This window comes from Muscardinus avellanarius (assembly GCF_963383645.1).
Source record: "Muscardinus avellanarius genome assembly, chromosome: 3".
Lineage (NCBI taxonomy): Eukaryota > Metazoa > Chordata > Mammalia > Rodentia > Gliridae > Muscardinus > Muscardinus avellanarius.
Window position 1 is genome coordinate 27329977 of NC_137788.1, and position 23106 is coordinate 27353082.

Here is a 23106-nt window from a genome sequence, read left to right on the forward strand (position 1 = left end):
TTTGGAGCGTTAAAACTACAAAGAAATGATGAATGCTTAAGGGAATGGATATGCTAACTAACTACTCCGATTCAATCAAATGCCATTTATGCACGTATGGAGAAGTTACCCAGTGCTTCATGAATACATGCAACTATTATGTATCAATCAAAAAGGTGAGGGTGAGTGGAGACAGATGGACACACAAGAAGAACAACAGAAGATGAAGCCAGAGACTAGGCGATGCTTCTATAAAGAAACCACCAGGGGGCAGAGAGATCCTCCGTCACAGCCCTCACAAGGGACCGACCCTGCAGACACCTTGATCTCAGACTTCCAGTCCCAGAACTGCCAGAGAGCAAGTGCCTACTGTGTAGGCTACCTGGCTGGTGGAACCTTGTGATGGCTGCCCTAGCAAAGTAAGACACCGGAAGTGTTAGTGGGAGGAGCTGCATTTGCCGTACTGAGGAGCACTCGTCATATCCAAGGCCGACTCTATGACAGACCGTGGTCATCAGGTGTGTCATGAGCCCCTGGACAGGCCTGTGCCCTCCACTTGACGGGCCCTCTTGGGTAAGGGTGCCTCTGTCACAAGCCCAGGCACCGCTTCCCTGGGTGTGGCAGCCTTGTTACTACCCGTGAAGTGGCACTGTCTGGTGACACCCAACTCCTCATGAGTCCTGCCCCTCCATATTACAAACCCAGCCACACTCCCCCAAGGCCTCCCCTAGACAGACACACACTTCAGGGAAGACCTCCCCATAACCAGCCCAGCTGCACCTGCCTGGCGAGATGCCCCTTAAGGCTTTCCCTGAAAGCAAAGCCCAGGCCTCACCCAGTGAGAAAGGAAGAACTCTGGGCCATCTGGAGAAGCCAAGTCTAAGAAAATGACATGCAATCTGGTGCTCTTGATATAGAGAATACGGCCAAAAAAATCTTTGTGAAACTTTGCATATTCTCCCCTGGGTACGTAAAACATTTATATGTTGAGGCATAGAAAATGTCTGGAAAGGCCACACCTGCACAGGAGTGGTTGTTTCTGGGAAATAACTCTGGGTTTGGAGGCTATAGATAAAGACACCTTTGGCTTCACCGATAATGTTTTCATTTCATTTCTTCCTTTTCCTAATAAGGTGAATGTGTCAGAAAATTGCATGTGTGATTAAAAATTAACTTCAAAAAGAGAAAATTGGCCAGGCATGGTGGCACACGCTTGTAATCCCATGCTTGGGAGGCAGAGACAGGAGGATTGCGTAGTTCAAAGCCAGCCTCACTGGCTTAAGAGACCCTGTTTCCAGATAAAAATATAAAAAAAAAAATAGTTCTGGGAGTGTAGCCTGGAGGTAGAAGGGTTCCATACCCAGTACCACCAAAAAAAAAAAAAAAAAAAAAAAAAAAGAGAGAGAAAATTGTCAAATCGTATATTAGGATATTAGGATCCAATTTTGGATGAAAATGTAGTAATATATGTACAGAAAATATGGAGAGACACACACACACACCAGTTGTTAAAAGTTGGTATCTCCGCATAGGGTAGTAACAGGGTGGGATCATAAGAGAACCCTGACTTTCTATGACATGTGCTGTGACCTGAATGTGTCTCACCAAATCTTACATGTTAAATTCCAATCCCCAACACAAGGGTATGTGGAGGTGGGGTCTTTCCTTATGAACAGGATCCACATCCTTATAAAAGAGGCCTCCCGCCGGGCATGGTAGCACACGCTTGTAATCCCAGTACTTGGGAGGCTGAGACAGGAGGATCTTGGTTCGCGGACAGCCTCAGCTACTTAGCGAGGCCCTTTGCAACTCAGTGAGACCTTGTTTCAAAATAAAGAATAAAAAATAGTGCTGGGGCAGAGCTTGGAGGTAGAATGCCCCTGGGTTCCAACCTCAGTACTTAAAAAAATATAAATAAATAAAAGAGGCCTCCAGAGGCCCATTGTGCTTCCCACCAGGCGAGATCACAGAGGGAAGGTGCTGCCTGTGAACCCGCAGGCAGCCCTCACCAGACGTGGAATGTGCCTGCACCTTGAGCTTGTTCTTCTCGGCCTCCAGAACTATGACAGCCAAATTTCTGTCGTCTGTAAGCCACCTAATGTGTGGTATTTTGTTACTGTAGTCTGATTTATTGACTAATACAATGTGCTCACAAAATATTGTAATGCTTCTGTTCTTTTAATAAGCATGTACAAGTATTGGAAAAAAGATATAAAAATATGAAATCAGTGGAAGAATCTAGAACAAACAGTTCAGAGAGCCTCACTGGGGAAGCGTCCAAGGGAGAAGCTGGGCCTCCTCGGGGCCGCTGGGTACGGCCGCACAGGGATGGACGGTCCAGCGCACAGGGAGCCTGAGTCAGAGTGCAGAGGGCCTTTGTAGGGAAGAAACAGCTGGAGGAGTGAGGCCTGGTGCAGGGTCTCACCTGAGGACGTAGAGCCTCCATGTCGAGTGAGGCCAGGCCTCACACAGGGAAACCTGCTCGTGTGCCAGGCTTAGGGGCACTCTCGGGACTGTTACTGGAATCCCACATCCTGCCCTGCCACAGGATGAGCTTTGTTGAGAGTCCCTGGGCCTGATGTGCAGGGAAGGACTCCAGGGGAGTCCTGCAGCTTCTCCAGCCTGAGGGAAGTGGCTGGCTGGGTGGTCAGGAGACCTGGGAAGGGATGGATGGGCCATTTGCCCAGGGCAGCTGTTGGCAGTTGGGTGTAGGCTTGGGGGAGCCTCACAGGATGCTGGGGGCCTGCCACTCTGGAAAAGTGTGAGCACTTAGGCTGTCAAATGGGGTGAGGTAGCCAAAGAGATATGCCACCAAAATAAAGCATCTGCTTGGGCCTGCTGGTCCCCCACCCCTCTGCCCTCGCCCCATGGAAGGCTGGGAAGATGGATGGTTATGGGAGATATAGGGTTGGACAGAGGAGCCAGTGTGCCTCCCGCTCTCACCTTGATACTCCAGCTTGAATCCAGGCCGGTTCTGGGAGTGGTCGCTGTGGAAGTACACGGTGGTCTCGTGGGATGTGGAGAGCAGGGAGCCGGGGAGCTCACTGCCGCTGAACCTCCCCATCATGCGGCTGGTCTCATAGGGGCCGTTCCGGATTTCTATGAAGTCATGGTTGGGCTCCGTGGAGAAGTTCAGGAACTGGATATGAGCTCCTAGGAGCAGGACAGAGGCAGATAGTTCCCAAGGCCACATAGCCCATGAAAGAACCTTTTGCCAGAGCCCAGAGTCCCCACCAGCTTCCCGTCCCATCGAAGCTCCCAGCATATGATTTGGGAGCTGCTGGTCCAGTCCCTTGTCTTGTTTCAGGCAAGGATAAAAAGTCTATTATTCATTCAAAAGTAAAGGTATGGGCATTTCAGAGCTTCATCCTGATTTTCATTTTATTGAAAGTAAAGTTCGGAGTCAACTCTTGATTTTATTTGTGAGTCATAAATCTAACATCAATTTTTAAAGACAGTTTCTTCACTAAAATAACATTTTTCCCCTTAAAAATCAAAACCCCCACACTTAATCAAAAGGCATGACCTTTATACTGGCATTTCCTAGAACCCTTAAGATGATTCAGAAATATGAGACGTGGAAGTAGACACTGTCCCATCTGTTCCATTAAGAGGCAAATGGAGTTTATATTTTGGGACCTTAGTGGGCTATAATCAAGATCTCCTAGCAACCCAAAAGGTTAACTGGCCCTAATTAATCCCTCAATGTACATATTTATATACACGTTGGAGAATGGAGGTAGGAACATTAGTATTTGTTTTCCGATAAGATTTTTCAAAACTGGATTACAATGGAAAATGTATTTAGGGAGCATAGGAAAATGCCCACAATACATCATTAATTGTGAAGATCAGATTTCAAAGTGGCACGTAGGACCTGATTCTAATTTTCATATTAAAAATCCTGGAAGAATATTCATTCACTCACCCACAATATTTACTGAGCACTTGCCCTGCATCAGGACTGAGCTAGGCATCTCACAGCATGAGCAGGAACAGAAGGTCCTTCTCTTCATGAATATTATATTCTAATGGCAGAGGGCTAAGCCATTACTGATTATCTCTGCATGATGGGATTACAGATGGATTTCGATTTTTAAAATTTGCTTATCTGTACTTTCTAATTTGTTTTGAATGAGCACATATGTGTAATTGTTTTTGCATCTGATTACATAAGGACTTGACACACAATTTTGAAGACCCCCTCCCTGCCCTGTCCCGTTGTCTCTCCTTCCACAGGAGCCACCATCATGGCAAATCTGGAAGCTATCCTTTCAGTTCATAGTTTTAGATTCTTAAATATTATGCTGTGGGTTTATATGCTTTAAACATTTACATAAATGCTATGATATTGTACATGTGGTTTAAAAAACTTCCTTTTTTTACTCAATATTGTGTTTTTCAAGGTCAATCCACATCAATGTACAAAATAGTATAGTAGTTCATTTTAACTACATACTAAGCAATTCTATCTTATGAGTTACCCAGCTGCACAACTCACTCCCCTTCTAATGAGCACATAGATTGTGTCCATATTACAGACAGGTTAGTGATGAGCCTGGCCTGTGAAGCCTGCCCTTGCTATTCCATGGTCACCTGGTACCCTCCGGGGCTGGAGAGCACTGCCCCGGTGTACACACAAAGGGGCTTTAAGGAACCTTGTGGAAAGAATGGGATGGTGCTCGCCACCTAGTGGCAGTATCAAGTAAACGTAGAGGCTCTTTACAGGTTGAAACCAGGTGCCAGATGGGAAAAGGTGTTAAGACTCTAACGTGCACCTACAAGCTAGCAATGCTGGCATATGTGACCTGCAGCAGGCTCACTCCCCACAGCCTGAATAAGCACCCAGGACTTAGAGATAGAGTTTAGGTGGATGAATACAAAGTAGCTACCCTCATTAGAACTTCTGCCACCTTTGAATGCTGCCTGAATACAGAGCTTTGGGGACTCTCCCAAATCCTCTTTTCTCAATCTCTCAAAAGCCAGAGTCTCCCAAGGCTGCCCAAGCTGACATCACTTTGCATCCCGTTTTCTTTAGAAGATTCTGCTATGTCCAGGACTCACCGACTTCTCTCCTCCCCTCCAGCCAGACTTAGAGAACGCCACTCAGACCACTTTGTCTAATCAGAAGGCACACTCTCAGCCAAAGAATGGAGGAAACATGAGCCATCTTCATTGCAGAGGCCCATAGAGTGGAAGGTCCCAGATATTGTGGAATGTCCCCTTGGGGCATTTTTGTTAAAAGCAGAGCAATGACTTGGGCAAGATGAACCCATGTCCAGCCCATCAATTCCATGTCAGCCTATAGCCTTTATTCCTTCAACAGAGATATTTGGAGTTAAATTATATTCCCAGTGCATGATACATGAATCACCAGCAATTAAATTTCATACCCAGATTAATGTTCTCCCCCCCCCCACCGCCCCCATGGCTGGAATATTCCATCTTCTCCCCTAAAATAACCTCCAAGTCTCTTCTAAGCCAGCTAGAATGTGTGTATGAAGAATGCAAAACTCAATTTCGTATTGACCTTGGCTCAATTTAATTAGAGTGATAAATCGGACATGGGAATTAAAAGCACAACTTGAGGTCCAGTCTTGGTAAAATAGATTTCTTTTTCTTTTTTAACTATCCCTGGGTAACTTCTTCTTCCACATCCCAGAGTTTTAGTTCACTACTTGAATGATAATCATGGCACCCCCAAAGAGTTTTCCCTTCCTTATACTTTGATCTCTGCCATTCTTAATTGATCCCTAGGACCATACAAGAGGTCAACAGTGAGGAATGGAGAAGCAGGATCTTGCACTGGCTTGGTGGAGGCTGTGCTGAAGTTGCTGTAGGCAGCTCTTTAATCCCAGGGGCCCCATGGAATACCCCGCCACCCAAGGGAAGCCGTGGAGACTCACCGAAGCCCACCGGCAGCACTATTTTCCAGGAGCAGTCCATGTTACTGGGGTAGTTGCCTGGGAAGCCGGGGCTCAGGATCACCCCCTCCATCTCTTCCACTGCTCCTCCACACTGTGCTGTGATAAAGGGATGAGGTAGGGGGTTAGGAAAACAGCGAGGAAGAGCCAGGCCAATGTCCAGAAGTTCTTTAGGGCAGTAGTTTTAAACTTTTCCTGACTCACAGACCTCCTTGAGAAGCCAAAGGAATCTCCCTTGAAAAACCTGCACTAAACGGGTAAAATTGAGTCTGTAAATCCAGGAAGGGGAGGACATCTATATCCTAAGTGATGGGCTGATGACATTGAGCGTGCTCAGCGTCCTCAGCAAGGGCCTGCTCCCAGGGAGATCTGACTGCCTCTTTTGTTTACTTTGGTACTGGAGATTGAACCTACGGGCATTCTACCTCTGAGCTATACCCCCATCCCTCCCTATTTTAGTTTTAATTTTGAAACATGGTTTTGGTAAGTTGCTGAGGACTTCGATAAGTTGCCGAGGCTGGTCTTGAACCTACAATCATCCTGTTTCAGTCTTAAAAGAAGTGTGATTACAGGTGTGCACCACCACACCTGGCCATCGCTCCTTATACTACTGCCCAGCTCTGCCCCTCCTCGTTGTCCAAATGGCTCTTCTAGGACTTGCAGAGAAAGGACAAAGGAAGGGGAGGGGACTGTCATGTACCGTGTCCCCACTTGGCGCCAGGCACAGTCTCAGGCTACCTCCAAATATATCTCACATGGTAGGGGAAGCTCACAAGGCTCATAAGGCTTCCCTCAGAAGGGTGACCGTGATTAGCCTGCCATGGGAGTCAGCCATGAAGCTAAGAATCTGTGACCCTGGAGTCTGGGGGTAGCTGGTTCCAGTGCAGTCTTGAGAATGCAGTGCTGGGACTCCACTGCAACCTGGTCAGTCAACATCAATTTGTGTCTTTCACATCTTATTAGGAAAGATTGTGTGAGTAGAGAGGTTAGCCATCTCAGGGGCCCAGGGGAGAGAGTAAAGGAAATAAAGTGCTAGGTCCTAGGCCAGCACTTTCTGCAGAGAGGGTGACTCAGAGACACATCTTTAAGGAGCAATGTGACCACCTAGATCACAAACCCAACTTCACTTTCTGTGGAATATGAGTAAATTTTAACCTTTTCAAGCTTCAGTTTCCCTAGCTGCAAGATAGAGCTAACTACAGTACCTATCTCATGGGGTTGTTATCAGGATGTGTGCAAAAAGACTAGGAAAGGGAGTAGCACAATGAGCCCCACCACGGCCCACAGGCAGCTGCTATTAATGTGTTAATATGGTTTGCTTGGCCAAGTCTTTGTGGTACACCCTGGGAGCCACATTTCTGACTATATCCTGGCCTGGTGAAGTCACAGAAGCAAAGTGCTGTGGTGGTCAGTGACACGCTCTCTGCTCACCTCGCTTCCTGTCCCAAGGTCAGCTTTGGGGAGCACTTCAAGGCCAACTGGGGATCAGAGAACCTCAGGTTTCCACTCCTGACTCTACCACCTTCTTTTTAATCCTCAAATAAGATTTGCAACAGAGGATAATGCTCCCTTTCCTGAAGACCCTTTTGAAGGGAAACATGAGGCAGCAGACCTGGCACATGGGTGACACTCAATACAAGTTTGCTTCCTTCTTGCCTAGGTTGACCAGAAGTCTCTGAGGGTAGAGACATTGTCTTTTCTTGTAGCTGTTGATTTGCTCATCATTACTTAGCACAGGGGAAGAAATGAAACCAAGCCAAGTCCTTGTTTCATGTGTGACTCTCAGAATTTATTAGAGGATTTATCTGTTTGTTTTACAGCAAGTCAGAGGGGAAACCAAAAATGCCTAGAAATTCTGTCTGGGGCCTGATTGCTGATCTGGAGTCACAGAGGCCATCCATGTTTCCAAATGGGCAAAACCTCCTGTGACTTTTCATTTGGTGGGCAGAGGTTTCTGAAAGTTATGACAGCTTTGAAGGAGTGTTAAAGATTACAGAATCATCAGTCTAAGACTAATGACTTGGAGCAAACCCAGAACATCAGATTTCCTTCCGACTTGGACTTGAACTCAGCTAAATGCCACTGAGCTCAGATCCCTAGAGAATGTGCTCGAATGGACTGAGAAATCCGGGCTCTCTTACCAATACAGAGTGGAGGAGGGTAGTTCCATCGCCGCACCGTTCCGGGCATGCAGGAGATGTGGGCGTGGCCCTGGAGGAATCAGGAATAGGGATGGGCTAGCTGCCTCCAGGGGCACAATTCTAATGTACAACCCAGAACTGGGGTTTGTTCAGGGCCTGGTGTTAAGGAACAAGCTAGACAAAGGTCCATGTGGGATTTTGAGGTAAAGCAGAGGGAGAGAGATTTGGGGGAAGGACAATTATTAACAACCATTACTGAAGAATTCTCATTACTAAAGGTTGCCTTGTGAGATTCCTTTAATTACTAAATTCCCTCATGGCCTTCAAAGGAAAATTAAAATTTCCTAAAGTCCAATCAAACCCAACTTTGCAGGAACACATTGGAGGCTGGCCGGTGCCAAATTGTTAAAGTCAGCAAAGTTTGTCTTTTGCATGAACAGCTCCAGGAGGGATGATGGTCCCTGTGGGAACTGGGGGCTCCCCCCAACCCTTTCTTGGGTGACTGCAGCTCTGCTAGTGCAAGGCTGACCAATCACATCTCAGGGGACACCTGTTTCCTCCTCTGGGGTGTCGGGTAGGGGGCAGTACCTGGAGCGCATATCCTGGTTCACACTGGAAAGAGACCACATCATTCACTAAGTAGCGCTCTCCAGTCTTCACTCCATTACTGGGCACAGCTGGTTCTGGACAGCTGCTCAGGCCCACAGCTAGACAAGATAGAGACAGAGAGGAGAATGGATGAGCCCAGCAGGTCCAGGTGATAGTAGGCTGAAGGCATTGCTGGCCCCAAGGAAGGAAAGGGGGTCTCAACTTGTGCTCTTCTTGGCCTCTAGGCCAGTGATTTCTGGCTCTTCCGGTCTCTGAGCTCTCAGAGGAAATGAGAATATTTGTATGGCACAGAAGTTTGATAGATCAAAGATCCCTGGGGCAGGAGGGGAACATCCCCGAGTCTCTGGCTGTCTCGCCCATTCACTGAACTCAGAGCTAGGAGCTTCTCCCAGGCCTGGACATAGATCCCCAGGCCTCTCTGCTGAAGCTTCTCCCACATGATCCCTGGTACCTGCTCCCAGCTTCCCTCCTTCCTCCTTGACCCAAGAAGACAGTTCCTCTGGGCTGAGACTGAGATGTGCGGAGAGGGGGCAAAGGAAGCAAGAAGGATGGAGAGCAGTTAGAGACAGGTGCAATGCTTTGGACTTAGGATATCCCTCTAGCCATCATGGAAATGAGACAGCAATGTTGGAAGCAGGGCTTGAGTGCTAAGGAGGGATCCCTGGGAGTGTGGCCTTGGGATTATATAAGGTCTTTCTCCCCTGCTCTCTCTCTTTCTCTCTCTCACTTCTGGCCTCCATGAAAGTAGAGCCCTGTTCTTTCCCTCTCTCTGCTTCCCAGTGCCATGCCTTGAGCTCTGCAGACCTGGCCTGACATGGACTAAACCTCTGAAATCTCCAAAAATGGTGAGAAAATAAATCTACCTTCTTCTAATTTATGTGGTCAGTTGTTTGGATTATAGGAGTGAGAATGTTGACTGAGACACAGGGCCTCCTTCATCATGCCTGAAGCTCAATGTCCCTCTCTGGAACAGACTGCCTTGCTAGAAGTTTGGCAGCTATAAAATTCTCCACTGCCCTGTTTCTCCTATTGTGTTCAGGGAAGGCCAGCTCCTTTCTGGTGACTTCTCGTACTCACCTCCCATGGTCAGTGATGGTCCACACTCATTGTTGAGCCCCTTAATAGCCTCCCTCTTTTTTTATCCCAAGCCACTATTGTTTCAGTCTACCCCACTATCACAAGCAACTGTCCTGTGGTCTATCACACAGAATCCAGCCTTCTCATTTCAGGTCTCTGGGACTGTCACAACCTTGGCCAAGCCCCTTTTTAAAATCCACAGGCTCGCAAGTTCTCCTTTACTTTCCCTCTTAATGATTCAAATTCAACCCACATTCATTAGTCTTCATGATATACCTAGGATCAAACACAGTGCTTTTCTGGGGCATCTTTCTTAACCTTCCTCTTCCTCCATCTCCTCTGGCTGGCCCATACCATCATCACTGGAGCAACATTAACTCAGCAGATCTCACGAGCAAGGCCAGGCCAGGGAATCACGTGCCCATCTCCTCCCCTTGAAATAGGCCTTAACTTCCATTTCACAGATGAGGACATAGGCTGAAAGGCCCAGACAGAGTGCCCAGAGACCCTACGCCACAGAGCTGGGATTCAGATCAGGCCCAGTCGATCCCAGGTCTGCCAGGAGGAGGTACAAATTCTGAGGGGATGCCGGCTCATGCCTGACCCTGTCCCTTGCTCTCCTCCTCTCCCCTCAGCACCATCCTTTCTCTGCTCTTAGTCCCTACTGAGTTGACTTACACAGAAAACAGGAGTGCAGGACTCCTGACTGGGGACTTAGGCTTTGTGCTTATCCTGTGCCCCCACAGGCCCATCTGCAGGTGCGTGAAATTGGATGCATAAAATAGACCCATGTGCATTGGTGGACTGGATATAGAATACGCTTCTCCAGGAACAAGAGTTAGAAGACTCATGAGTAGGCAAAGTTCCTGCCCTTTCCCAAGTGTGCTTCCCCGGGCAAGTGCAGTTGGAGGGGCGCTGGTGCTAGCAGGCTGTGTAGTTGGTTGCGTCTGACCCTAAGCAATGCAAGGCCCAGAGGGCCTGGGAGAGGGCAGCCTCCAACCTCCTGGCAGCTCCCTTGAGAGATACGGACTCCCTGGGTAGCTCATGTGTGTCCAGTGCCCAGAGTAATCCAGGTGCCCATGGAAAAGCAACAGGGAAGGACCGGCCAGCCCAAGCCCCCAGCTGCCAGTGCATCTTCTTGTGCAGCAGCACATTCAGAGATGAGACTCTCATAACTAGATTTTGTTTCTTCTGAGGAAAGGTTACATAAAATAAAATGCACAAAATGCACATGGACATGTGGTTACCAAGCTTAATCATCATAGCTGAGTATGCCTTGGCTGTGTTTCAACAAATGCTTGTACCTGGCACAGTCCAAGCCTCTGTCCAGCCTACAGGGTAGTGCTCTCCCTCCAGAAGTCCCCACCCAGCCCTCCCAGGAGTCCCTGTCCCACATGGACTTTACTGCTATAAATATGATGCTTGGAGATGGAGCCTATTTGGGCCCATGTCCAAAAACCTCAGCAGCTGAGACAAAAGACGCCAAGGACAAGGATTAAAACAGCTATCAAACTGAATTGAAGTACTTCATCCTGCCCGTCTTCTGGCCCCTTTGTAAGTAACGCACCTCGCTATTTCATGGGGTGGTCACAACTTGGTGACTTGGGACCCATTACTGGGAAGGCAGCGATGAACAGATGAAGGGTGAAACAGAAAGAGAGAGAGAGAAAGAGAGAGAGAGAGAGAGAGAGAGAGAGAGAGAGAGAGAACAAAGGAGCATAGGAGGAGAAAAAATGTGACAGGGAGGAAGATGGGACCAGGAAGAGAAAAAAGGAGGGCGTTCAGCTTCTCTTACGCTGCACAGCTTGGGTTTAAGCCATGCTTGAAACAAAGAAAATTGTAATTTTTTATCATATGTGATTTATTACTTTCAAAAGTATATTATTCTAATTTTCATTTCAATTAAATAAAAATTAAATATGAGTCAGAGCGGCCAATGTGACTTCACAGCACCCTTCAAAGCCATCTGCCTCGACACAATAGCAGCAGCTAATTCTCCCTCGTCTGCACCCTCTTTGTAGATAACCAACAAAATATAACTACGGGGCCTTGGCTGCCAGGAACTCCAGTCTCCAAGCATCCCTGCGGATCTCTGCCTCCCTCCAGCTCTTCTCACCGTGAGAGGATGGTGTGTGGGCAGCACCAGCTGCTGGGAACTGCCAGTTCTCCTGGACAGAGAAAACTGGGAAGGGGTGAGCTTTTCCTGGGAATAAGGCAGTAGAATGACAAGGGGATTCAGGAGGGAAGTATATCTTTGGGAGAAAAAAAAAAACCCAAGCATTATCTGGGCATGGTAGCACATGCCTGTAATCTCAGTACTTGGGAAGCTGAGACAGGGAATTGCAGGTTCTAGGACAACTTCAGAAATGTACTGAGACTCTCAGCAACCAAGTGAGACCCTGTTTCTTCCCTCCCTTCCTTGTTTTGTGGTACTGGGATTGAAACCAGGGGCATTCTACAAAATAAGGTTCAGCTTTATTTTATATTTTATTTTGAGACAAGGTTGCTAGATTACTGAGAATCTCACTATGTTGCTGATACCGACTTTGCACCTGCAATCCTCCTGTCTCAGCTTCCCAAATACTGGGATTACAAGTATGTGGCACCATGCCTGGCTGCGACCCTGTTTCAAAACAAAAAGTAATAATGATAATTATAATAAAAGCCTGGGCTGTAGCTAAGAGGAAGAATGCCCCTGAATTCAACATCCAGTACTGAAAAATAAGCAGTGATTCTAGAGAACATTTAAGGACTCAAATTAAAGCACTGAATAAAGAAATGAAGCTGGAGAGAACAGAGAAGAGAGGTGAGAGGGATAATGTGAATTATTCAAGAAACCTGGGATATTTCACTCCAGCAGGAGAACGATAGCTTCTATGTCTGTGGGAGGAAGGTCTCAGAGGTCTCCCTCCTCTCCTCTCCCCTCAGGGTCTTTGCTTTAAACTTTCCTCACCAGGGGTGCACTTTCTTCTGGGTGATGTGCTCCCCGGATCCACCTGCCCCCCAACCACCTCTATAAAGTTCATTCTTTTAGGAGGCTCAGATGGGCATCTGCATTAAATCTTGGGCTGACCACATCAGGCCTCAAGTACCGTTGGAATTTTCCATCTGCCCAGGCATGTGAAGCCACAGACAGCTGAACCAATTGCCCCTTCTCAGGCTTTTTGCTCCTGATTCCAGACCTGCCAGACATCCCCTCTTGCAATGCCTTCCCTGCCCAGTTCTAGCTCCCTTCCTCTGCATATCCTTAGCTTATCAGGTTGCACTGACACTTTGGTCTTCCATGTCCAACTCTCCTGCTAGGCTCTGCTTTGGAAGGCAGGGCCCATACCGTATTCATCTGTGGGTACCTAACACAGGGCTCCATACATTTGCCAGCTCTTCATGACATTCACCTCTCTACCTGCCCCAGGTAGAAGTGGCCACTTGTCTCCTTTGGACCACTGCCCTGCCATCTAGAGACAGCCATGGCTGTGTCACGCTTGTCTATGCATTCGCCTCTCTCCAGCAGACTTGGAGGGGACTGACCCATCTCCGTCCTTGCCGATCCTAGTGAAACCCTGCAGAGCGCCTGGCACATTGTAAATGTTCCATAATTACTTGCTGGATACACGTGTGTAACCAATGCTGTGTCTGCCTGGCCTTTCCTGTTCTCAGGGGGTCCCAGGATGAGTAAACTCACCCCCAAAACTTCTTTTTGTGTTTCTGCTTACAGTATTTAGCTGTGGCCACTAAGTGATGCTGGAAGCCGGGATGTATGAGGTTGAGCCAGGAGGAAGCAATCTTGTAGAAGAGGAGTGAGGTTTCCAATGAGAGAAAAAACACGGATGGTAATTGTGTCACAGAGCTCGTGATCAGAAAGGTCAGTTTGCAGGGGCAGAGGAGGAGAGGACCTCCTCCATATTCTTCCATCCCAAATTATATACTGGGGCTGAGGCCAATAACCAAGCCCCACCCCTGATTTAGGTGCAACGGGAGCACACAGGTTTTGGGGTACCTAGTTTTGATGCTTTGGTGGCTCTGCACACTTGGGGAGCTTCTAGACCTTCTCTGAGCCTGTGCATCCTCATGTAGGTCTGTGGTAGGACTGAGTGGAATGGAGCAAGCACAGCCCCAGTATATGCCCCGCTCACCAGGGACCCAGTAACTTAGCTCCCACCCTGGGCCCCACCCACAGTGACACCCGCATTCTCACTTTTGTACTCCAAGTGGAAGCCGGCGGCAGACACGCTGATGTCAGAGTAGAAATGAAGGTAGAGCTGGTTGGAGGTGCTGTTCAGAAGGGCAGGCACGGTTGTCCCTGGACAAAGAAACCAGGGGTCATTTAGACGTAGCCTCCCAGCTCCCCCAACTCTTCCCCATCCCTCTGCCTCTGCTGTCTGTGGGCACTCTCCTCCTAAGGTCCTCAAATGCTCCTGTTGCCAAACTCACAAACAGCAAATGGGCAGCTCTTAGAGCGCCGAGTCTCCAACGGCCAAGGGCAGGGAGATGACAAGCCATGCCTTGCTGCAGGCCAGGCCCAGAGTTGCTCAAGGTGACTCTGACATGTATAATTATCTGGGCAGTGGTGTAGACCCAGTGGTGTAGAACGGTCATGGGACCCCTGTTTATATCTTGAAAGCATAAAGTTCTGGGCCTAGAAGATTCAGATAACTTCCCTGGCCACCTGGCAGAGACATCACCACATTCTGGCAAAGACCAGAGCAACGGCAAGTGGTGTAGCCACTTTGGAGTGGCAGTTCCTTAAAATATTCAACAGAGTCATCGTGTGACCCGGCCATTCCATTTCTAGATATGTCCAAAAGAACTGATGATACGTGCTCGCACAGAGACTTGCATATATGAATGTCCACAGCAGCATTACTCGCAATAGCCCCAAACTGGAAACAACCCAAATGTCCATTGACTGCTGAATAGACAAACAAAATACAGTCTCTACATACAGTGGAGTACCGGTAAAGACGCCCACTGGGTGACCCTTGAAAACACGCTTGGTGAAAGAAGCTGGACACAGAGGGCCATGTATTGTATGCAATGCTTGGAATAGGCAAATCCAACAGAGAGAAAAAGATTTGTGGTTGCCAGAGGCTGGGGTGGTTGGGGATAGAGAGTAAGTACACATGAGTACCTGGTACTCTACTTTTTTCTTTTGTTTTTTCCTTCTTTCCTTCCTTCATTTTTTCCCCCTTTCTCTCTCTCTTCCCCACCCCCCCTCCGCCCCGGTATTGAGGATTGGACTTAGGTGGGGTCTACCTCCGAGCTATGCCACCAGTCATATTTCATTTTTGTGTGTGTGTGGTACTGGGGGAGGAACTCAGGGGCATTCTACCTCCGAACCACACTCCCAGCTCTATTTTTAGTCTTTTTATTTTTGAAACAGGGTCTCCTTGAGTTGCGAACGGCCTTGCTAAGTAGCTGAGGCTGCCTGCGAACTTTAATCCTACGGTCTCAGCCTCAGAATGCTGGGATTACAAGTGTGGGCCACACACTGGCCTCAAGCCTGTGATCCTCCTGCTCCAGCCCCCCAAATACTGCGATTACAGGAGCACACTACTATGCCTGGCTGGGTACCTAGTTTCTTTTTGATAAAGAAATGTCCTAAAATCAGACAGTAGTGACAGTTGTAGAATTTTATGAATATACTAAAAACCACTGCAGTGTGAAGATGGTGACGCAGATGGCTTGTCACCATCATATTTCAGTGGTGACCATGATGATGGTGATGATGATGCCCACAGCACCCCTCCACATGGAAGCCCCAACTGACCTGAGAAGCTCCCCAGCATAGTCACAGTGTTATCCGCACCATCAAACACTTCCAGGGAGTCCCAATTCTGCTCGGTGACAAAACTGATAACTTGAATCTGGGAAGGCAGGAGGATGGAGCTGGTGGTTAAGCAGCCTGAGTCTCTTCCCTCCCTTCCTGTAGTTCATTCAATTTATTTAGCACCAACTCTGGGCCTGACACTGTGCTAGGTCCTTCCCACAGTAGTAAGATGGGGTCCCTAGCCCCCAGGGGCTCATTGTCCAGTGGGAGAGACAGACGTGAAATAACTGATCCCATGATGGGGGCAGGGATACTTTGCAAGGTGGAGAGCAAGAAAAAGAAATGCCAGAATGCTTCTGTCCCACTGACCTTCTCCTCCTCTCTGGAACACTCCCGAGTTCTGCATTTCCCTGGCTCAACGCACCAGACCGCCTGCAGCAGTGAGCGAGCCCAGCTGGTGTGTCCAGCTGGAGCCCCAGCCTGCAGCCTCTGCTGGCTTGGTGGGCTCGAGCCTCATCCCCACCACAGCACCAATTCCTGGGCCTCCCTCTGCTTGCTTCTCATCCTGGGTGCCTCTTACTCCTCATTTCGACATCCAGGCAGCAGGTGCGATGCCCCAGCGGGCGCCTGCGGCCCCCACGCCTCTCCTCGCCTTGTCCTTCTCTCCTTTCTCCCCTTAGCGATGCCTCCTCTTCCCTCCCACAGCCTTTACAAAATCTCAGGCCCTTTGAAGAATGTCTCCTAAGAATCCCCCCATCTTCCCATTCCAGTTCTGGGCCCACTTCTTTCTCTGAGCTGCCCTGCTGTCTGAGCCAAGGCCTGGCTCCTCCCCCTCCTTACAGTGCCACTTCCGGGTCCTTCTTTTGGGGACCACTCCCCTCCACTTGACTGACTCCCTGGGGGGCAGAGGCTGAGAACGGGCTGGCTCCGGGTCAGTACCAGCCAGCACCTATGGGCACCAACAGGCCCAAGGCACCTCTTTGCTCCTACCTGGATGCCTGCGCCTTCCGGGACCATGATCTTCCACACACAGTTGAGGCTGTTGAGGTAGGGCTCCGGGAAGCCGGGCGACAGGATGGTGCCCCTGCGCTCCGTGAGGTTGCCTCCACATGGCACTGGGGAGGAGGCCGCTCTGGTCAGGGACACCTCTGCTTGGGACTCTGCCCCACGCTGGTTTCTCCCTGTGGCCCCGGTCCTACCTTCTCATTTTGTTTTAGCCCTCCTCCAGCCCTCCTGGGGGACCTGGACCCCAGCTCCTCCTTCCACACGCATCCCTCTGGCTCCTTGGGGAGCGAGGAAGACCTGCGGCCCCTCCCCAGCCCGCGTGTTCAGGGGCTCAGTTTCTTACCCACACAGGTTGGTGCGGAGACATTCCACTGGGCCAAGGCCCCGGGCACAGGGAGGCACTCTATTTCTGGGGACCCCTGCAGGGCATAGCCGGAGTTGCATTCAAAGCGGATGATGGCGCCCACTGAGAAGTCACTGCCCAGCCTCCTGCCGTAGCGGGGTTCTGGCACAGAGCTGCACTGTGTGGCGCTGGTTCTGGGCACCGCTGTGGGGAAGAAGGGTACTGAGGGGCAGGCCTCACCCCTCGAGGCACTGGCCCAGGGACTTACACATGGTGAGACTGGAATAAAGACAGGCTGGATGGGACCCTGGAGGCTGGGGCACATTCCCTTAGTGCACGGACAGGCTCTCTCTAGATGAGGCCCAGGTTCTGGGTACAGGTGGGCACTCGGTGCTGCAGCCCAGTTTCCAGAAACTGTGGGGCATTATCCTTCCCCCATCCCCGGACCCGGACTTCAGGTTGCTCTTGGCTTTCCCAGTGATGCTCCTTTCTGATCAGGGTCCTGCACTCCCAGACAGGGAGATGGCCCTTCCTCCTCTGCACTCAGGGTCTTCAGCCTGCCTCTGGCCACCTCTCCCTCTGTGCCTCAAGACCCTGCCCATGGCTGCTCTCTATGACCTGCCCACAAGAACAGATGGTGAGCCCCTTGAACCCAGGCCCTAGGGATTACCTCTTCTCTCCCAAACACAGGGAGTATACCTTATCCTGGGCAGAGTGGAATAAACAGAGTGGTAGATAGAAACTAGGCCCTAGGAAAGTGTTCTGGATGAGGGGAAGTTGGGCCTGCAGGTAAAAACCAGGAGGCTCTAAGATACTGACTCTCTGTGTCAGTAAAGATGGAAATGGACATTAATGACCTGGTTGGTACCAGCGACATCATAAACCCTCTTTTAATCTCATCAGGAAGGTACTAGTATCACCTTTATTTCATGCATGAACAGACTGGAATTCCAAGACACAAAGTAGTTAGTCTACCTGGCTTCAGAGCCTGTGTCTTGAAATGTAAGTTCTATGAGAGAAAGAAAGTGAGTCCAGGGAGGAGTCTGGGTGGAGTGGGTGGGGAGGGAAGGGAGGGGTGAGCTCCTCATGTCTGGTTTCCTTCTTCATTCAACATGAAGTTTGGCCCAAGAAATGTCAGTTGGGTAAACAACTGTTGGGTAAATGTTCCTTGTATGAAACTGAACTGAATATCAAAGAATTGCTCTACAAATTAGTATTTGCCCATAAACCAGTTATTGCCCCCAAAAGGCCCAGCTGAGGGGACAAAGGTTCCTGTTACCTGGGTCATAGAGTCACGAAGGGCTGAGATGGCCTCTCACCCTCTGGTCTCCATGTCCGACATACCTTGATAGACAAAGTGGAAACCTCTGGCCGGTGCCTGGCCTTTGGCGCTGAACTTAATGAGAACTTGATTGGAGGTAGCCAAGGGCAGAGATTCTCCTGCCGAGATAAGGGGTGAGGAGGAGAGGAAGGCAGTGAGTCCAGTGGTCAGGCAGGAAGGCGGGGATCTGACACCCTACACAGCAGTTCATTCCATATCCCAGTCTTCCTGAAACCAAACCTCACATCTTCATTGCACTCTGCAGTTTAAAGTTTACAGAGTGCTTTTTGTATCCGTGGTCTTACCTTGACCTGCGATCACTGTGAGGCTGGCATGGAAGTATCCTCGCTTAACGGAACAAGACAGAAGAGGAGTTCAGAAAGATTATATGCCCTGACCAGAAAAGGGAAAGCCACTAAAGACATGTTGACCCACAGGGATGGAGAGAATGGTCATTACGGACTGGTGGTTTACTTGGACAACTGACATCAATTTGATAAAGAAAATACTGCACTGGCTTTTGGGCAGGAGGGTGATGTGATCACCTGATAGCAACTGGCCTTTCCCAGACCTCCTGTGAAGTGATGGATAAGCAGAGGGATAGTATAATTTATTGCTCAGACTAGGACACTTGCGAGAGTAAAAGGTCATGCTATTAATAATTATGCTGGGACGGCCAAGTGGAAGCTGGGACTGTCTCAGGCAAACCAGGATTCTCTGTCATCCAACTGATAACACACAGACTGGGGGGAGACCCCCATGGGCACGGAAGCTGGAGGACGCGGACAGACGCAGCAGCTGAGCATGACAGCATCAACTGGACCTACGGCTTCGAAACAGTCTTGTCCATCATCACCTGGCTGCCGAAGCCACTTTGCAGGCATCTTCTCCCCCTATAATCTTAGGGACTCCTTGAGAGTGGCTGCAGGGTCCACCAAGGAAAGATATGATATTAAAAAGGCAACAGAGATGAGAAATGCAAATACCCAGCTTCTGGACTCTTCTGGACTCTGCAGAAATCAAATGAAATTTGGAGATGAAATTTGGGAAATTCTTCCAGAATCCGCAGGAAAAGGATACGGATGATTAAAACAGAGAAATGACAAGTGATATGGAAGATAGATGAGAAAAATCCAACAGGCATGCATCAAGAATTCAAGAGAGAGGGAGAAAGGGAGGGAGGGAAGAAGGGGAGAGAGAGAGGGAGAGAGAGAGGAATCAAGGGAGAGAGAGATAATTGAAGAAGGAAGATGCCTTTCCTAAGACTTGAGGCTCAGACTGCAGTAACTTGCCAAATGCCAGATCTGATCTGATTAGGGAAAAGAGATGCTCCTCTGCCTAGTGGGCTGTTTAATTTTAAAAGTAAAGAAAAATATGAAAATCCTATATGGACAGCAAAGCATAGGTTATTTACAAGAACAAAGAATCAGTTTGGACCCCAATTTGTCTGTAATATTCAATGTTGGAATTGCTGCGGTGTTGAAAGATAAAGTACGTGAACCATAATGTGATTTTCAATCAAGTTGTCATTTATATGCTATGTCAAAAGGAAGGCATTCTCAGACATGCAAGGTGACAGTTCTGCAGTTATGAGCCTTCCTGAAAAAAAAAAAAAAAGGACTAGAGTCAGGAAATCAAGAACTGGCAATGCTAAATACAGCCAGGAAAGGATGCTAATGAAGCAAAAACACGGAATGCAAATGTCAAAACTCATCCTTGGGGGACATGCTCATAATTTTTAAGCAATTACAAAGAATATGAGTACAAAAGCCCAAACAGACCCACGAAACATCAGAAATCAGAGATGGGTCAGGTATGAATGGAGCATCGAGGAAGCCAAATCAAAACAACACAAGCCAGAGCCCCCAAAGAACAAAGCAAGCTGCCAGAGAGCAGACCAAATATTGCACTTGCGGAAGAAGTAATAATGTTCCTCTAAGAAAAGAGAGACTCTCGGAAGAAAGCAGGAGAGACAGGTCAGGCAGACACGGGTACGGAAATTGGTAGAAACAGGAGAAGTCAACAAAATGTCACAACTGTAAGGGGCGACGTGGAGCGCGATATTGTTGATTGTTGATATGTCAACTAGAAAGGCAAAATGGAGATGTCGAGTAGCATTCCTTAAGTTTTCTTGCAACCTAGGGTTGGGGACAAGGTTTGCTTCCTGACCTGTGATAATGTACCAGTGTGGCTCATTACCAGTCTTTCCAACTGAGGAATAAGGGAGCCTGAGGAGGTTAGCACTGCTATCTCTAGATCCCTTTCTTAATCTCTCAGTTCCTCCCTCCTTTTACCCCCGTTTTTCTCTCCTTCCTTCCATTTCTTTTGGTCTTGTGCATCTATATCTATACTTATATATCCATATATCTTTTTTTGTGGTACTGGGGATGGAACCCAGGGACATTCTTATCTCTGAGCTACACCTCCAGCCCTATTTTTTATTCTTTATTTTGAAACAGGATCTCACTGAGTTGCAAAGGACATCACTAAGTAGCTGAGACTGGCCCCAAACCTCGATCCTCCTGCTTCAGCTTCCCGAATGCTGGGATTACAAACATGCGCCATCATGTCCGGCTATATGTCCATATTTAAATTTTAGGTCTACATATACACCCATCAATCTTTCTTTAACTGCAGGTCACATACACATCCTTACACTTCTGTGATCAATCAGTTGATACTGGAACAGCGTCTTACACGTCAAGATCCTGGTTTGGACTCTTGCCTCAGTGTATTATGTGTGGGGGTTTGTGGCATGGAAAAATCATTTGTCGGAGTTTCCTTGATAGATGGATTTTGTGGATTTGAAAAATAAAATTGAGTAAGAACGATATCATAGCAATTTCAAAGCCCAATTACTCCTATCAATAATTTTGTGAAGTAGAACTCTTGTCTACATTTCCCAGATGAGGACAGGGAAGCTCAGAGAGGTCAGCTGGTGTGGCTGCAGTGACCCAGCAAGAGTCTCAGAGGGAAGCCAGAGCCCAGAGCATGGCTTAAAGAGCCCCAGCTGGTCCCTTCCTGCCACCTGGCCTACACGCTACAGAAAACACTTCTTTGTTTTATCTTTCTTAAGTTTTATCTTTAAGATACTTAGATAATTTTAAAACAACTGTCCTTGGCTACTGGGAAGATCTCATTTACTCTTCAAAGTAGAGATGGCACATGTCACATTTTCTAACCACCTGGCCATCAAAATAGAAATCAACATAACAGAGTACTGAAACAAGAACCAAATTCAAATTCTTAGGGAGGAAAGAAGAGACATTCTTCACTAGCCCCTTGCATCAGAGCAACTTAGGAAGCAGTGATAATGAAGATAGTACATAACCAAAACGTATGGCAGGAAGCCCGAAGTGAATGTAGGGTGTAGAGGTGCTCTTTACTGCACAGGGAAGATAACAGATGAAGCGCTCAGCTCGAGAACTTAGAACAAGAAGAGCAAAGTAATTTGAAGAAGCAGAGGAGAGAAATTATGGAATCAAGGCAGAGGTTAATTATAAAGAAACAGCAAATTCCACAGAAAATGTGATAAATTAGAGCAATAAAAAATTTAAAACAAATTAACGAAATCCCACAAAACCTCTAAAAAAAAAGAAGCATTAAGAATGCAGTCTTATAAAAGCAGGTGATCTAACCACAAAAACAAAGGCTATTAAACATCGTCCTCATATATATATAAAATGATATTGCTAAATTTAGAAAAATTATGAAATAATTTTACTGAAAGACAAAATGGCCACATTGAAATTAAAGTAATATGCCCGGATAGACCAGAAACCTTGGGAAAAAAAATAAAAGAAAAACCACTGAAGAAGAGGAAATAAAATAATGAGGCAAGTTTATTTGCAAATGACATTGCATTTTGCCCAGAAGCCAAGAATTAGTTAGCAATGATAGCATCCTTGTGGAGGGCTCAATGACTTTACAAAATGAACACCAAAATGCCAGTCTTGGAGTTTACTAGTAAAGACCAGTTGGACCATACGAGGGGGGGAAAAAAAAGACCCATTTGTAGCAGCAACAAAAGTGACAACTAAAAAACAATGAAACATCTAGAAATGAAGTTAACAAAAAACAAATACATCCTAAATGACAATCATAGCATCCTCCCAATGGGCTCAGAAGATAACTCATAATAATAATAGATAATAATAAGTGGAGAGTCACACTAGATTTTTGGATGGGAAGTACTGAGTTAATATAAAGATGTGCCTTCCATCCAGGCACAGTGACACGTGCCTGTAATCCCAACGCTTGGGAGGCTGAGACAGGAGGATTCAAGGCCAGCTTCAGCCATTTAGGAAGATCCTCAGCAATTAAGAGAGACCTTGATTCAAAATAAAACTAAGTAAATAGAAAATAAGGCTGGGGGTCTAGCTCAGAGATAGAATCTCTCTAATTTAGTCCTTCTCTCCTTCTCCCCCTCCCTCACACACACACACACACACACACACACACACACACACACACACACACACAATGTGTCTTCTATCCAATTTCATCTAAGAGTTTTATAAATTCTAGTCAAATTTTTATGTAATTTTTAAACTTGAGAACACATTTAAAAATTTTCTTTAAGCAAGAATAACCAAAGGAAATAATCAAGAGTCTGAAGAAGGAGCCTAGAGAGTGGGAGAAAATCTTTGCCAGTTACTCTTCTGATAGAGGACTAATCTCTAAACTCTCCAACACAGAAATACTGGTAGAGACTCCCTCAGTAATATCTCCAAAGCTCAGGAAACAAACCTGAGAATCAATAAATGGGATGGCATCAATTTGAAAAGCTTCTGTGCAGCAAGGGAAACAATCAAGAGCCTGAAGAGAGAGCCTACGTAGTAGGAGAGGATCTTTACCAGCTTCTTCTGATATAGGACTAATATCTAGCACATACAGAGAATTAAAAATGGATTATTAAAAATAAAATGGATTTAATTAAA

The 23106-nt window shown here is 47.5% G+C and overlaps 1 protein-coding gene across 1 annotated transcript in view; it reads right to left on the reverse strand.

Moving 5' to 3' along the window:
• The window catches only part of CSMD2 (CUB and Sushi multiple domains 2), a gene marked incomplete at both ends in the record, with an annotated part of 613548 nt that overhangs the window by 97770 nt on the left and 492672 nt on the right, over window positions 1-23106 (reverse strand). The window contains 9 exon segments of the mRNA XM_080690534.1: window positions 2923-3132; window positions 5886-6002; window positions 8045-8114; window positions 8633-8751; window positions 13926-14030; window positions 15498-15594; window positions 16488-16612; window positions 16846-17049; window positions 18190-18285. Coding sequence (XP_080546660.1) covers window positions 2923-3132; window positions 5886-6002; window positions 8045-8114; window positions 8633-8751; window positions 13926-14030; window positions 15498-15594; window positions 16488-16612; window positions 16846-17049; window positions 18190-18285 — 1143 coding nt within the window.